The 17,277-nt window shown below is 42.0% G+C and overlaps 1 protein-coding gene across 1 annotated transcript in view; it reads right to left on the reverse strand.

Moving 5' to 3' along the window:
• Positions 1–17,277, reverse strand: part of LOC311313554 (hemicentin-1-like) — a 58,633-nt gene that overhangs the window by 9,761 nt on the left and 31,595 nt on the right. The window contains exons 6-8 of the mRNA XM_084443702.1: positions 12,877–13,245; positions 11,869–12,172; positions 10,447–10,540 (exon numbers count right to left, since the gene is read on the reverse strand). Coding sequence (XP_084299828.1) covers positions 10,513–10,540; positions 11,869–12,172; positions 12,877–13,245 — 701 coding nt within the window. The 3' untranslated portion in view covers positions 10,447–10,512. The remainder of the gene's footprint in view (positions 1–10,446; positions 10,541–11,868; positions 12,173–12,876; positions 13,246–17,277) is intronic.

Below are 17,277 nucleotides of genomic sequence, written 5' to 3' on the forward strand. Positions count from 1 at the left end.
AGTGACGGGGCAACCAGTCGCCCCGAGGTAACAGAGCGTAGCGGTCGGGAGGATGTGTAGGGTTTGACCATGGCCTGGAGGTAGGAGGGGGCTGTTCCTTTCATTGCCCTGTAGGCTAGCGCCAGAGTTTTGAACTGGATGCGAGCCGCTACAGGGAGCCAGTGTAGGGAACAGAGAAGGGAAGTTGTGTGGGAAAACTTGGGGTGGTTGAACACTAGGCGAGCAGCAGCTTTCTAGACAAGTTCCAGGGGTTTAATGGCTGACGTCGGGGCCCCAGCAAGGAGAGAGTTGCAGTTGTCCAGGTGGTAGATGACCAGGGCCTGGATGAGCACCTGCGCCGTTTCATCAGTGAGTAAAGGGCGAATCCTCCTGATGTTGTAGAGCATGAATCTAAAGGAGCGTGTGACGGATGTGATAAGTGCGGAGAATGACAGTTGGTCATCCAGGGTCACATTCATATTCCTTGCAGTCCGTCGGCGTCACCACTGTGTCTTCAATGGTGATGTCCAGGTCCCAGTGCGGGCAGCCATTCCCCAGGAGGAACAGCAGCTCAGTCTTGTCCAGATTGAGCTTGAGGTGATATGTCATCATCCACTCCAAGATGTCAGCCAAGCACCCAGCTATGCGTATCGCCACTTGTGTATCAGAAAGGGGAAATGACAGGACCAGTTGGGTGTCATCGGCATAGCAGTGATAGTAGAAACCATGCGAGCGAATGACAGAGCCCAGTGGTGTAGTGTAGAGGGAAAAAAGGAGAGAGTTGAGGGAACAGGGTCTAGAGAGCACGTGTTGGGGCGGTTACATGTTACAAGGTTGAGGACCTCGTTGGGGGAGAGGGGAGAAAAGTGGGATAAGACTCCACAGATTTCCCAGGTCAGCGGTGGCCAAGTGGATAGTGCGCTGCCTATCACCACAAAGGTTGTGAGTTTAAACCTTGGTGTGGACATACCAAGGTACCATGACATTTTTTGTCAATGGATGTTGTAGAAGTTATGTAACGAGCGTGGGTCATATTTGTTAATTATAGACCCTTTTACAGCCTAGTCAGCACAAGTATGCGCGCACATTCTTGAAACAGTAGCAGAGGAAGACAGACGAAATCGCCATTATTAAGCGTATGGACCAATACATCCATGGTACGGACTGGACTGAGGACATCATCAAAAATGCTGCGTTTGCGGTGCCCATTTTATATCAGGTAACTTATTTTGACTACCTGGTTTCACTGGAATGTCTGGTTGAATGTAGCCCACTTACCTAAGCAAAAGTGTCTATTTTAACAAATGCTGGGTTGAAGCTTCAAAGCACCGCCACCACCACAGAAGAAGACTACCTCGGAAAATAATTTCACTCAGACAGAACGAGTCTAAATAAGTTATTTATCGGTAGCGCCGAGGCTTCAAAACCCAGCGAAGTGAAGTTTCATGTTTATCTGACACTTGTAAATATAAGCGCCTCTCCTAACTAGGCCGACACCGATTTATTTTGACGGCAAAGTGAATGGACCAGCAAAGGACTGTTGTCTGGCATGAGCAGGGTTGGGGAGTAACGGATTACATGTAACGCCGTTACGTAATCAGATTACAAAAAAACAGTAACTGTAATCTGTTACAGTACAATTTAAAATATGTAATCTAGATAACTGTTACATTTGCATAGTAACGGGGATTACAGGCGTGATTACAACCACCCCTCGCCTCCTCATCAGTTTTACAAAATAGCTTTAAAAAAAGAAGAAGAAAGAAGTAGGCTAGTAATACCAATTACACGCAGCGCACAAACAAGATTCCCACTGATGTGCTCGTTGGACCACAGCTGCCAGACAGACAGCAAGCAGCACGGGCATCATGGCAGAAATACCGCAATGTGCATTAAAATCCTGGAAATACCAGCATTTTTTTTATTTACCTGTCACAGAACCACAACAATATTACAGCACAGTGTAAACTATGCCTCCCAGCCAACAAAACCCTCTCGACGGCCAAGGACTCAATGTCCAACCTGAAAAAGCATTTGCCGGTAAGTTAACGTTAGCTAATGTCAAACGTTAGGGTAGCTAACGTTAACCTTACTTCCACTGACAGCTAAATTAGCTAGTAGTAGACTTCTACAGTAGAGCACTAATGTTCAACTAGAAAACCAGACCTAAGCGCCCATTCAGATTATTTTCACTCAATAGCGCCTGTCTGTGTTATTCAAGAGCTATAACTAACTGCCTGGGAAAACTGGTCAGTGGGTGCTTTATCCATAATATATAAGGCTGTGTCCACTGACAAGCTGTGTAGCTGAATAGTGTCAATCACAGCTGCTTAGAATGCATTAGAGCTGGAGTTTAGAGCTGGCTCCGACGTTTACATCTAACGTTAGCTACATTAGCAACGTCGTGTTTTGCAGACTGCAATTAACTAGCCAAGGCAAGATGACACGCACCCTAACCTCTTGGCATTAACACTTGCTCTAACTGGGCAGGCGCTGGGCAACTGCTGTTCTATGTTGTCAGCTCTAGAACACAGAAAAATTATAAATAATGTAGGATTTCTGGTGAAATACACAGTACATTTTATTTAAAGTAATCCAAAAGTAACTGAAAGTAATCCCTTACTTTACTTTTAAATTGTGGTAATCGGATTACGTTACTGACTACAATTTTTCACAAGTAACTTGTAACTGTAAGGGATTGCTTTTTAAAAGTAACCTTCCCAACCCTGGGCATGAGTGAGCGGAATGCGACAACGGGACTGAAAAGGGCTAGTTGAAATGTAGAGTAATATCTGAAGTAAACAGTAACCCATAACCTGGCTGCACGCTAAGCTAAAGCTAAGTTCAGGAAATGAAGCCCAATGATAGCTAGCTAACTTTAGCTAGTGCTAGCTAACACACTAGCTAGTGTTAGCTACCTAACTCAAGGCCCGAGGAGTTGGAGATACTGTGCACGTTCTCTCAAAGTGCTTTAGCTAAGGTTAGCTACTACAAGCAAGTTAGTCCTTGTCACCAACACTTGCCTCACAACGTACGTAGCTAAACTATTCACACAGCAAGCAACGTCAGCTGACTGGGACTGTCTCGTGAGTAGAATAACCAGTGTTGTGAAATACATTTAAAAACTGGTCAGTTGATATGTTGCACAGCAATCGAGCAGGACAATATCATTAGGGCTAGGTTAGGTAGCTAGCAAAGTCAGCTTGCCCAGCTGGTATCGTTATAGGCTCATTCCTATGGGATAGCTTAGTAGTTTGTGATTTAGCAATGGGTTGACTAATCACTAGATCAATATTTTCAGTTGGGGATAGGACTACAACACCACCTATGCTGTGGCACCAGGAATCTGCTCTGACCACTGTTTTTATTCACCACCATATCATGTTATTATGCAGATTAAATGTACTGTATGTCTACGCGACACAAAAAAGGCTTTTATATAAATGTTATTTTTGGCCAATATTTTAATGCACTATTTTAATTATTATATATTATTTTAATTTTTAATTTTAATTTTAATCTCCCTTCTGTTCTGTTGCAGCTTTGATGCTGGGATGCCTGGTGTGGTTGAGGCCAGAGAACAAAGAGCACAGCAAATATGCAGTATCCAACACTTCGTTCATGGCTAGCTAGCAATGGTACAGCAGTCTATGGGATTAGCTCATTTGGGTTGCTGTCAAAGCCGGTGCATTCATTTAGATCGGTAATTAAACTTCAGCCGAACTACATGTGCGTTTTAACACACGTCTGCTGGCCAATCAGAAAAGAGTATTAAGCCAGGCCATGGTATAATGTGTGTTTACCCGTTTTATTTAGGCTATTATTTTTAAGTAATAAAAATGAAATAGATCGGCCTTGAAATTAAATTGGATTGGCCGATACCGATCCAGCTGAAAAGGCCTAGATCGGCCCCGATCCGATTCGGGGATCGGTATCGGGACTTTCCTAATCAAGATCCTAGTAGATGTCCAAAATATCCCACTGTGTCCTGGGTCTACTTATTCACCACCTAATGGGAAGTGCAAAACAGCAAGTCATGACCTTTATCCAGAAACAAAAGTTGAACCCATTGCAGCAAAATAGCTAACATTACAGGAATCATCAGTGTAACTGCTTTAGCCACTGACCATTAATGTTATGGAAGCAGCTGCTAGTTGTTGTGAGCCCATGAGCTTACTGGCTATCCCGCTCTCATTGTGCTGGATTGGCATTGGAAGCATTGGAATTGATGTGTCCAGGTGACAAGACCCATCTTTATTTATCAGACATTACCATCCTACCAGTCCCGCAAAGAAACAAGCCAGCGCGCAACACACATAAGCCAGGCTTGATCCATTTTCATTTCGGCTGACCACAACAAAATGACTGGGTTGTTTCACTTCATACTTTGTGTGTTAGTAGGCCCATCAGAGACTCAAATGTATATGCAAAAACAATGGAAAAGTTAGTTTTGCAAACGTGGACCCCTTTAAATTTTAGTTTGGCTGGTTAAGTAGGTTGGCAGCAACAGTGTAGTTCTGGGCGGGAACTGGCTTCTGATCTGCTGAGCCATCTGCGGTTCTGATCTAACGCGGAACTATTCGCCTAGTAGCAGAAGCTATGTCCAGTGGATGTGAAACACTAAAAGAAAATAAAGAAAAATAAGTTTGAGAAGCTGAACTCCTGAGCAAAATTCCAAAATCGTTAGGGTACTGAACTTATATTGACAATGCTGCAACCGGCGGCCCGTCCCTGACATCCGCAGCGCCGCACAGCTGCAGCTTGTGCCCAGGAGTGCTAACGTTACTGCTGCCACATCTAGGTTATTTAAAAAGCTGATATTGGAAGGATTAGTCAATTGTCTATTATGTGTTCAATGTTAATAAGTAATATAATGACTCAATTCATAGTAGCCATAAGGCAGAGATTTTAGCTGGCGAACATTAGCTAGACTTCCTGCAGGCTTTTTTGTAAGGGTAACTAATAGTCTAGCTACTTATTTTATAGCTAATTTAGCTATGTTAGCAAGCAATGCATGGAACCTATATTGGCCATGGTTGGTAAGAATTCTGTGATGTTATTGCAGACCTGAAAAGCAAAAGCTTCTGTGGGTAAGCTCTTTTTTATCAAAGCTCACACCAACTGCTTAGAATGTGAATATCTTATGCTCATGCTACATGTTTAGGTCCGTTTGGTCGACCACTTGGATTTACATATTCCAAAGACAAAATTATAATTTGAGTAGACTAATAGGCTACTGTTAGTCTCAACGTCACACCCATGAGAGTTCTTTTGCTGTGCACTACGTAAGCTACGCTAACTACGTTACTGCATGCTGCAGATGTCTCTATGGGTCTGGGACATGTCATGCCAAAATCTGGTGCTCAAATCTTGGCAATTCATGGTTTCGCAGAAATCCCTGTGAAACCAATCAGTAATGACTTTCGCAATCAGGCGTTCCCACCCATAGATATGCCCCCCCCTCTAACCTGAGCTAATCTCTCATTTGCTGCTACGGCCTATCACTCTTTACATTTTGAACCGTCGATACGCCCTCAGAATACCAGCTTGAATGGTGAAGTGGCACAGACTCTATTATGTAGTGTGCAGAGCGCAGCGATTCAACGTAATATTTGAGTCTGGAGAGAGACTAGGCTACTGTATGATGCGGTGGTGTTATTTTGAGTAGCCTATGTAGCCGTGTTAATCGTTGGTGTGCGTGTATTGTGTGATGAGGGTAGGCCTACTTGTTAGAAATGGCACTGTCTGTGTTTTCTTCATGGCTATGTTGGAAGTGTGCATATGTTGAGAGCTTGTATGATGCCATTTAATGTAACCGACTGAATTTTATTTGAAAATAGGCCTATACAGTATACAGACAGACGGACTGTTCTGCCTTTTTCTGGATAACTGGATAAAATAAAGGCACTTTGTCTGGAGAAAATAAAAGCGAAACACTGTGACAGGTGTAGAGGCGCTAGACTACCTTGGTGAAATTACGTGTTTTTTTGGGGGGGGGGGGGGGAGTAGGTCCAAACTTGGTCAAAGACCCTGGGTCCACATTGTCTCAATCCGGCCTTGCTGGTATGACATCAGTGTCCCCTTATCAAAAACATTTTTCATATATCACCTAACCTCTCCAGCACCTCACCAATATCAATTCTTTTCTCTCTTTAGAGAAGAGTACAATCCATTACAACAACTATTGCTTACAATGTTTTATTGTTGTTTTGTAATATTTTTTCATGAATATGATAAATAAATGCTGCATGTAGTTAAAGAAAGTGTTATTCAGTTTTTCATTTGCTAAAATTGACTGTAAATCCACTTTAAAACTGATATTTCAAATAATAACTGACTGAGGGAAAGTGCCCCCCGGCGCCCATGGGCAGTTCGCCTCTCTTCCTCCTGTCCTCCTCAGTTTTTTGAGTCAACAGCCGCCACTGGTGAGCACTAGGGTTAAATATTTTTCCCTAAATTTGCATTTTTTTCCTCCCGGGATTTGTGTCTCTCTTTCCCGGTATTCCTGGGAGAAAATATATTCTCATTTTATGGTGTGGAGCGCACACAGTGCACACAACTCTAATAATTTTTACCTAGAATCTATATTGAGATAAAGTTTACATGCAGAATAGCTTGGACTCTAGAGGCGTGTTTGTGTGCTGTTTGCCATCTAAACAAACGCAGTTTAAATGGCAATAATAATTAGCAGCTTCTACTTCAGTAATGCTCGGATGTAGCCTACGTGATCCGACTGCAGGGAAGCACTAACAGCTGGCCTGGTTATACACAAACTTAAGACATTTCATTTGTTAAATTCACCATGAGGTCGCTGCTCCGAAATGATCACTCAATGCTCAATGTTTACAGAATATTTATTAAGCAGTCATTCGTAGAACAGTTCACCACAAATATCTTCATCTTTTTTATAAAGCGACTGGGACAGCCTTTGCAATTAAATGTCTCGAAAAATAAAAAAAACAGGTTTGCATGGCATCCATAATATGAGAAAAACAGAGGTAGGTATTTTTATAAAGTACGCCTAACAGTAGCCTGTGAAATTAAATAGGAAAAATAAAATCAGGCCCGCATAGTACTCAAAGGCCTAATAGCCTACTCATTAATGATAAGAAAACAGACTCGCGTGCAAAATAGATCATTTCAAGAACAGATCGAAATAGTTGGGCTAATCCTGTCTATAAAAATTAAATCTGGCCTGCGGTAGCCTACGGTACGTCGTGCAGAAAATAGACATGCACGTCACTACGCATGCACTGTGTGCAGAGATTGCAATAATATCATGCAGCTCATGATGATCATGCCAATGGGTTTTTGGTCAAATTATTAATTCAAATTATTATTGAAATTGCAATTCCCATTTTCCCGCTGTTCATTTCCCGGGAAATGAGAAATGGTTCCAAGGACGGGTCCCGGGAATACCGGTAGTACCGATTTAACTCTAGTGAGCACCGATATTAGACCATAGTGCAGCATCTCTTCTTAGATTCCAGCCAGCATAGTGTGTGTGTGTGTGTAGTATGGGCATGGAGAGATATCTCACCTGAGGCCAGGTAAACATAGAGAGAGGCTGTAGATGTTCCATAGAGGTTGGAAGCCTCACACACATATAGGCCGTTGAGATCAGAGGTGAGGTCGAGGGTCAGACTGTCTCCCTCTCTTACTGCAGAAGGCGGCCATGGATGACCCACTCTGCAGTAGAGGAGTGGGGTTACAGAAGAGATCAGTATGTGTGAGACAGAGAGAGAGAGAGAGAAAGAGATTGTGTGAGTGTGATCTGAAATGTTAAAGATTAAGGACACTGAATTTCATGTTTAGCCCTATTCCTGGCTTCCCTGGCATCTATCTGACTAGTACAGGTTAAAATATTTATGTTTTGTACAGTACAGAGTTCTGTGTCAATAATGTCAGCGCGCGCACCCTGGCTCGTCGCTAGCTATGGTCACACTATCAAAATCAAATCACTATCAAATATATATCAAAAAGTATGATAAATGTGGATTTCAAGTTCAGGAATTACATGGTTTATGCTTACCAATCTCTGAAGTCGTCCTGTAAACACCATAGGTCCTTTTGCCTCTACTTCGAAACAACAGTAACTTGTAAACAGTACTAATTTCACCGAACATACAACAGCAATCCCTTCACGCTGTAAACCTCCACGAAATTTGGATTCGGATGATTTTTTTTTTGTTGAGGTTTACAGCGTGAAGGGATGGCTGTTGTATGTTCGGTGAAATTAGTACTGTTTAACCTGTACTAGTCAGATACATGCCAGGGAAGCCAGGAATAGGGCTAAACATGAAATTCAGTGTCCTTATCCTTTAAGTCTACTTTCTTTACTTGCGCACCAAGTCTATGAACTACCAGCACAATAGAGATCATAAGCCATTCTCTGACTAAGCACAATACTAGGTAGGCAGGCAGGCCCTGCTTACAAACAATACAATAATACAGTAGCAGAGTACAGAAAAAAATGTATCATACACAAATAGAGAGAATCTAATCTAGCGCTAATTTAGTGTAGAACTGGTTTGTAGAACTGGTAAATGTGTGTGTGTGTGTGTTTCCACACTACAATACAATACGGATGACACAGAACTTGACCAGCAGTCTGATGGGTCAAGTCTGCTCTGTTTACTTCAACAACCCCCAAAACTACAGTTCCAGAGCAGCAGAAAACTACAGTTCCAGAGCAGCAGAAAACTACAGTTCCAGAGCAGCAGAAAACTACAGTTCCAGTGCAGCAGTAAACTACAGTTCCAGTGCAGCAGAAAACTACAGTTCCAGTGCAGTAGATGAGAACCCATACTACTTTGATTAAGCAAACTGACAGCGCCTAAAGTTATTTTACTTGTGCAAAGAGGTGCTAAGTGTTGCTAACCGGTTTGTGGAATTGTTAAATGTGTGAGAATGTGTTTGAGAGAAGAGTGTCAGTTACTCTACTTTTCCAAAAGCACACTGAGAAAGATGCTTAGTTAATGTACACATGGGTCAAAGACGTGGCTCTTGTTTTTTTGTGTCCCTTTGGTTATGTTTAAATTTTTTAGGTTAAAATTTGAAAATAAACGTAAAGAAAAAGTTTTAATTCATTTCGATAAAATTGAGTAAAAATGGCAAAAATGTCGTGTAACCATAAAAACTGAGTACAGAAAAATTTAAATTGCTCAAAAGAGCTTAAAGACTAAAAAACAACAACATATACAGTAAACTAGTTTGGCATAATCTTACATAAGAACTATTTTAAAGTTAATAAAAGAAGTGGAACAATATTGTTCTGGATATTATAAATAATCATAATAATAAAGTGTCTAGATGGTGTAACCACCATATAAGGAGTTTTTTTTTCTTTACAAGAAGACAATTTTGTTGGGGAATGTATCACAGAGAAGGACCCCTCTCTGCTCTTCATGGTTGCATGTCAAGGTAAGTAACTCTTAGAAATATTGAGATAATTTGACATTTTAGGGTATGATTAGGTTTGCATGTCAAATGGTATAACCAGTGGAAAATGGTGTAACCAGTGAAAAACATTGATTATTGATCTTTATCATAAAAACAAGTATTTACTTTAACAAGTATGTTCCAAAGTAGCTAGGTAAACTAGCTAGCTTTCATGGGTGTCCATGTAAATGCCCGACAAATTTGATTTTTAAAGTAAATGTCAAACAAGGACACACAAGGACAACTAGCCATCTTAAGAAGAAATGTTTAGTTTATTAGTCAGTTTTATTTATTTTCCAAGTATTCTTTTGAGAAAAGGGGAATTGTCATTTACATCATAGCCTACTTGTTATTTGGCCAGACATTCTATGTTGTGTTGAAACTCAGAGATGGCCTGCCTTATAAGTCAGATACTTGTCTGCCATTTCATCATTAATACAATATAATAAATGTTTTAAATGTGGATGGTTACACCAATTGACACTGGGTTGTGTCAAATGGTGTAACCCGTGTTTGTTCATGAAAATATGAAATTATACAGGAATATTAATTATATTCATATTCCTATTTAAGCATTATATTCTACTGTAGTGTAACAACATGTTTTAGCCATTTTGACATACATTTCCATAGATTATAACAAAAACCAAGGTGTTTTCAGCATACCATATGACCTGCTCGATGTTGCAAAACTGGTGAAATATAAAAAATTGAGATCACCCTGATAAAATCTATTCTTAGGTAACATGTTGCAATTGATTATTATTATGAGTACACCTACATACACTCTAGGTTGATAAAATATTGAATATTTACCACTTTTCTCTGGTTACACCACTTGATATTTTGAAACGCAAAGTGCAAATGCAATTTCAAATGACATAAAACCAACATAAATACAAAATACACATATTAACACACCTGATACATGCTTTTAAGTATTTTCCCCATTTTTTTTTTTTCTTCATCTTTCCCACCCTTATTTGTCACTGACCCACATACAGTACAGACAGAACTAGTTAGTACCTGTTCCAGGTGTAGAGGGGTGAGGGATTACCATCTGAAACACAGTTGAACACCTGTGGGGAAGTTTTACTGATGTTCACAGACAAAGGTGGATCTGAGAGGAACGAGAGAGAGAAAGAGAGAGAGAGAGGGCGGGGGGAAGGGGGCAGAGGGAGGGAGGAAGGGAGGGAGAGAGAGAGAGAGAGAGAGAGGGTGGAGAGTGAAAGAGAGAGAGAAAGAGATGCAGTTACATTATCAGAAACAGATAGTCATGCATACAGTATAGTAAGAGATTGCCGGAGTGTAACCCAAAACAGATGACTGCAAGGATGTTCTGAACCTTGCACACTGGAGCAAGTTTATGTTGCTTGATGTCATGGACAAACATTGTTTTAAGGAGCCTGACACAGGTCTATTTTTGACTCTTGATAGATAATTTAATTTGGTGTCTGGTGAAAAATTACAGCAAAGGCTGGAAATGCAGATACGGAATATGCATACATATCACTCAATATAACAAACACCAGTTTAAAGTTTACAATCTGTACTTTCATACAAAATAAATACAATGGGTCTCTGTTGTTAACTAAGAACATACCAGGGTTGCAAAGGGGAAGTTAAGCTCAGGAATTTTGGGAAGTTAAGCTCAGGAATTTTGGAAATGTTGACCTTTTTGTAGCCTAAAACAGCTTTTTTTCAACAACTTTTTATTTTATTTTATATATTTATTTTAGCTACACCGGAACACAATGCATTAGACCACTACACCACCATGGACCCCTATAACAGCGAACTTATATGTAGCCTAGTTGGGGAAAAAACATACAATGCAATTCTAGAGTTTGCAGAATGATCTTGGTTAAAACAACCTGATTTTATGAAAATTCATTTGAGTTTCATACTGTGCATTCATCCTTCACATGTGCAGTGCATTCTTCCATTCAATGCACAGCTAATTCCTAGCATCCTGCACACTAAGAGGCCTGTAGAATACATTCAAGTTCTACTCACAAATAGATTAAGCAAAAATTTTAATTTTTAATTTTTTTATTAGACATGTTTGCCTGCATGTCTGCTTATGACAAAACACAATGTTTATATTTATGTCTGTTTATGACAAGGTAAATACAGTTGGTATAAATAACCCCAAAATTCCCAGTTTATTCCCGTTAATTCCCATTAATTCCCATAAATTCCCGTTAATTGCCATGGAAACTTTCCAACTTTGAATATTCCTGGAATTTTTCAAACCTATAACATACTACTGCATGTTATAGCAGATGCATGTACTATGAAGTAGTATGTACTGTAATACTGACTGTTCATCTATGTGGTTGGGTAGCTACAGTAGTATGCACTAGTGTGTTATTGGTAAGGTGACAGTGAATCCGACTATAGAGTAATATGATGTTGGGTAATGTTAATCTAAAACTGAACACTCACATGCTATGTTTAGCTTGTAGGGCAGAGTCCTCTCTCTCCAGGGCAGACTGGGTGACCACACACTGTACCAGCTGCTGGTGGGCATCTCTGGTTGGCAGCCCCAGCAAGTGACTGATGACCGTTGTGGTACCGTTTTGATGCTGGGTGGAGTTGGTGACCGTCCTCAACCGAGGGCCCAACGCCCCCGTCTCCCACCTGACCTCAGCTGCAGGCTTGGCGTTTGCAGCCTCGCAGGTCGCCACGGTAACCTCCTTATGCCCCACGACAGGGGGGGCATCGACGGTAACACTCATGACCGGAGGCACTACGGGATGTAAACAAACATAAACACAGGTAACAAAGTGATAGGATTGCTCACTGGTCCTACATTTATGTTGCAGCCAAACGCTGCGCTTTAATATCTATGGTAACTATACACATAGTATACAGTAGGCATATGCACTGATTGAAAATAATTTTCGCTTGCAATTTGTTAAGCTAAAACTGTAGCTCTAAAGATTTGACATGATGAATCTTCAAGACTGCAGTTTTAGAACAGAGGACACTTCTTCAACCTTTATGTAGCGAGGTATACTGTATTTACACTGGTCAAACCTAGAGTTGTGTATTAGCAGAGTATAGGGTCACTGAGGGGACCAAATGCTTAAGCAGTCACATGGTTAACAGAAGCTGAAATAGTTTCTCAGCGGTTAACATTGAACATTTTCTACAGGGAACCTTTTGAGAAAGCCACTAAAGTAGACTAGTTATTGTGATTTAAAGAAATTACAAATGACCAGTTAATTCCCATGCATACAGTGTTGACAGTTATTGGTGTGGGTCCATAACAAGAGCCAAGCATGAGTCACCAGTCATCTGAGTATCATGGGAATTAACTGGTCACCCTCAGTACTTCCTTATTAGAGAACAAGCCAAACATATTACCCTTCACCTGACACACGCAAACACACACACACACACACACACACACACACACATACACACTTTAGACTAGACTTAAGTCCATACCTAGGACAGTCAAAGGTATCTCAGTCCTGTGTGGTCCACTGGGAAACAGAGTGAAGATACACGTGTAGGTCCCCTCATCAAGCAGTCTCACACGGCTTAACTGTATAAATCCATTGTTGTCTGCTAAGCTCCCAATAAACAGGAATTGATCTTGCCTCCCATTGACAGGCCTAGACCCAACTCTGGGTGAGATTAGGTAGAAGTTGTGGTTCACTGGGTCTTCACGGGTCTTCTTCTGCCAGGTGATTTGAGTCAGGTCCTCCTGGGAGTCCATCAGTTGGCAGGGAAGGTCCACATCCTGGCCCTCTACCACCGTCCTGTGCCCTCCGATCACCTGTATGGCTGAGGGGATCTGTATGCCTAGAATGCCTATAGAATAAAACATTTATTCGCCATGTGCAGGTAGATTGGAATTCTTGTTATCACTTGTCCTTACAATAGCAATAGCAAACAGCTGGCTCCTGTCTTCACAGACATCTTCAACACATCACTGACACAGCAGGTTGTCCCCATGTGCTTCAAGGTGACTACAATAGTGCCAGAACCCAAGAAAACCAGGGTGACCTACCTGAACCACTACCGGCCAGTGGCACTCACTCCCTGTTGTAATGCACTTTCAGCCACATTTCTATGAATAAAGTTTTACTTTTGTACGTACTTACTCCAGTGGTCATGAAGTGCCTGGAGAAGCTAGTGATAAAACACATCAATACCATTAAATCAGACTCACTAGACCCACACCAGTTCGCTTACAGAGCCAGCAGGTCTGTTGATGATGCCATCTCACTGGCCCTCCACTTGCATATCCACCTATGTCCACTAGGCTGGCTTCACAACCCTGATCACATGATCTCTCTAGACATAGAGAAACAGCATGTTTGATCACATGATTAGGGTCACAAGTGCAGACTAGTGGATACTATAATAACCGAGTGGATATTGGTGGATATGTGCTATTTAAGTGCAAAATTTTGCTTTTTTTTTGACAAAGGCTGCCCTCCCGATATTCTTCCGACTGTTGCTGGGAACCTCTAAACCATCACAGTGTTCCTGAAGGCTCATAGTTGACAAGGGAGTTAACAATGTAGCTTGGTCCTCGCCCATTTAGGGCTCTGTATATAAGGAGGACCTTAAAATCAACTCTAAATGTTAAGTGGGAGCCAGTGCAGAGCAGCTCAGACTGGACTAATGTGCTCTCTCCTCTTGATTTTTGTTAATAGTCAGACTGCAGAGTTTTGAATGAGCTGAAGTCTCTCAGTGGTTTTTGGGGGAGGCCAGTGAAGAGTGCATTACAGTAATCGAGTCGGCTTGAAATAAAAGCATGAATCAATTTTTCTGCATCTGTTTGATTTATAAATGGCCGTACTTTACTTACTTTAGCTATGCTTTTCAGGTGGAAAATTAGGTTTTCCTCACCTTGTTAATATGGGAAGCTTAGATCTGAACACCAAGACCTTTTCTTTTAGGGCTGATCAATAGAATTTCAGTTTTGTCCTCATTTAGCTTTAAGAAGTTATTGCTCATCCATTTATTTATTGCTAGAAGACAGGTAGTAATGGAGTTTATAGCTGCAGCATCATTTGGTTCAGCAGAGATGTATGGCCGTGTCTGAATGTCCATACTATGCATGTAGTACTTACTATATACAGTAGTACGCCACCAGGCACAATTTTGATGTAGCACGCTGCATCTGGCGTACTATATAGTATGTACTACATACATAGTATGGACATTCGGACATGGGTAGTTTGTTGTTGTGTGTAGGTGTGGCTTGATTAGGCTATACAGCTGTGTGGCTAGACATCCAACAACACAGTTGAATGTTAAACTGTGTATTTGCCGGGTCTACAGGGTCTAGAGAGCACGTGGTGGGGCAGTTAGATGGTACAAGGTTGAGGACCTTGTTGGGAGAGAGGGGAGAAAAGTGAGACGTGGAGAGGAGGGGAGGAGTGGAGAGGGAAGAGAGCGTGGGGGTGGAGAGGTGAGGTTGGTGCACGGAGTGTTGACCGGGGGAAGGGGGAAAGAGGATCTGATATCGTTAACTTTCTTGTCAAAGAAGTTGGCGAAATCGTCAGGGAGAAGGGAGGAATTGGGAGTAGGAGTAGCCTAGTGATTTTTTATGTAAATAGGTATTAGCTTTAGCAGCCTTTTTGGGCTGCTAATTGATTTAGTTATCTTTTTTCATTTTGAGAGTTTAGCTTCTAGCATCATAGGCGGCGCGCTTAGAAAACAAACATAAACGGTTCCGGTTCCGCTATAGACCGGGTAAACAACTGCGGACCTGTTAGCTCCGCCCAAAAGTCCAGCGAGGTGGAGCTTGACCTGTTACCTCCGCACACATGGTTCTGCAGCGAGGGCTGTTGATGGTGCGATGCTACCTCAAATATAGCTGGCTAGCCTGGACCATCCAAACTCAATACCACTGTGACAAATGTCACTGCCCTCTCTCCCTGACTAAACATGATAGTGCCCATGTTATTATCTCCACAGTTGCACGCTGGTACCTCTAGCTACATTTGCTATCTAGAGACCACTAGGCTACAGTATATGACACAATTCAACTACAAACAATGAAAGCTGGATTCTCTAGGCCGAGAGGAATCCAATGATGTCCACTTCTTAACATTTTATCACTTTTAATGACCACTAGATCAACTAGGAGTCTACAAATTTCATTCCACTAACGTTACTCTAATGCAGGGTTTCCCAACCTGGGGTCCGGGCCCCCCTTAGCCAACGATCGCAGGGGGGGCGCCAGGCCTCAGACAATTTGAGGCCTTAATAATATTAGCTAGACAAATGTTTGTCCAAGAATCATGTTATTGACATGGCACACAGTAATTTTAACCAAATGCATGATTATATCTGATGAAGGGCCAAAAAGCCTTGTATTTATGGAACTACAATACCATATAAATTCAACACATTTATCAGAGACTATGAATCGTGTCAACATTAATATTACTGCTACATTGGCGAAGCACTTCCATCCATCCATCCATCCATCCATCCATCCATTGTTCAGGAATTTACATCCAAACACCTTAAACCTTTGTCCTCTCTCTCCTTTTGTAATTCATCACCTCCCCCAAATATTCACATAGCTGTGCTAACATACAAAATGGCTTCCAGGAGGCCATCTGTCTACAACAGAATAACCATCCTTTGTCATCCTTTGTCCCCAATTGCCGCCTTTTTCTCATGTCACATGTCTGTACTCTTGGCCACGCCTGCCATTTCATATGACGTACAATGGAGTAGCCAATCACATCCTGGAAGCACCGTACCTTTGTTTTGATTGCATATAAGGCACAGCAAAACCCATAATCGGGACTTGGCTGAATAAACCACTCGTTGTTCAGGAAGTCCTTGCGCTCGTATGTTTTTCACAATAAACCAGACTTAACCTTTTGAGCGAATCTTGGTAAATCCTTTTGACTAGATCAGTTAAATTACGATCACAGTTGGCGACGCGGATGAAAATGGGAGGACTGCCTGCGTGTTGCTTCGGGATTCCAGTGGATGAACTGGTCGGCAGACGTGTCGGTCCATTATAGTGGGCGTTGGAAAGTCAATCTTCTCTCTTGCGCCAGAGCGCACGCCGAGATTATTTCCTCAGTTCTTTCACTGGATTCTTGAGGCTCACAGGTACGTTTAAACGAACCCTCTTATGGTTCTGAGTTGTATTTGCCTTGTTTTAGTTTCGGATTGTGATGGTCTGGCGTATTGTTGAAAGCAAAACTCCCCGGGGAAGGTGGTGGCGAAAGGCGTTGTTTTTAACAGTGGATATTGCATTGTTCTCTGACTTCGTCCTTGTTTAGGCTACCGGGGTTCTCTTCAGAAGAGGTGTAATTTTGGGTTTGGGACTCGCTCCCTTACAGTTGATGTAGACTACAGTTTAGATTGTTTGTCGGCTCTGCTGTAGTTAAGAAGTGAGAGTGCACTTCTAGGATAACGTTTTGGGTTGCTTTAGTTCGATGTTCCAGAATTAGCACAGAAGGGAACCTGTTGAAGTTCGCAGTGAGTGCGATTTCCAAATTGTTGAAGTTCGCAGATAGTGCGATTCCCACAGGGTTGAAGTTCGCAGATAGTGCGATTCCCACAGGGTTGAAGTTCGCAGATAGTGCGATTCCCACAGGGTTGAAGTTCGCAGTGAGTGCGATTTCCAAAACGCATAACCCTCTACAAGACCTCTCGAGGGACCCTGTCGTAAGCCTTCTCCAAGTCCACAAAACACATGTAGACAGGTTGGGCAAATTCCCAAGCCCCCTCCAAGATCCTCACGAGAGTGAAGAGCTGGTCGGTGGTTCCATGACCAGGACGAAATCCGCATTGTTCCTCTTCGATCTGAGGTTCGACTATCGGCCGGACCCTCCTTTCCAGCACCTGAGAGTACACTTT

Source organism: Borostomias antarcticus, assembly GCF_949987555.1.
Source record: "Borostomias antarcticus genome assembly, chromosome: 9".
NCBI lineage: Eukaryota > Metazoa > Chordata > Actinopteri > Stomiiformes > Stomiidae > Borostomias > Borostomias antarcticus.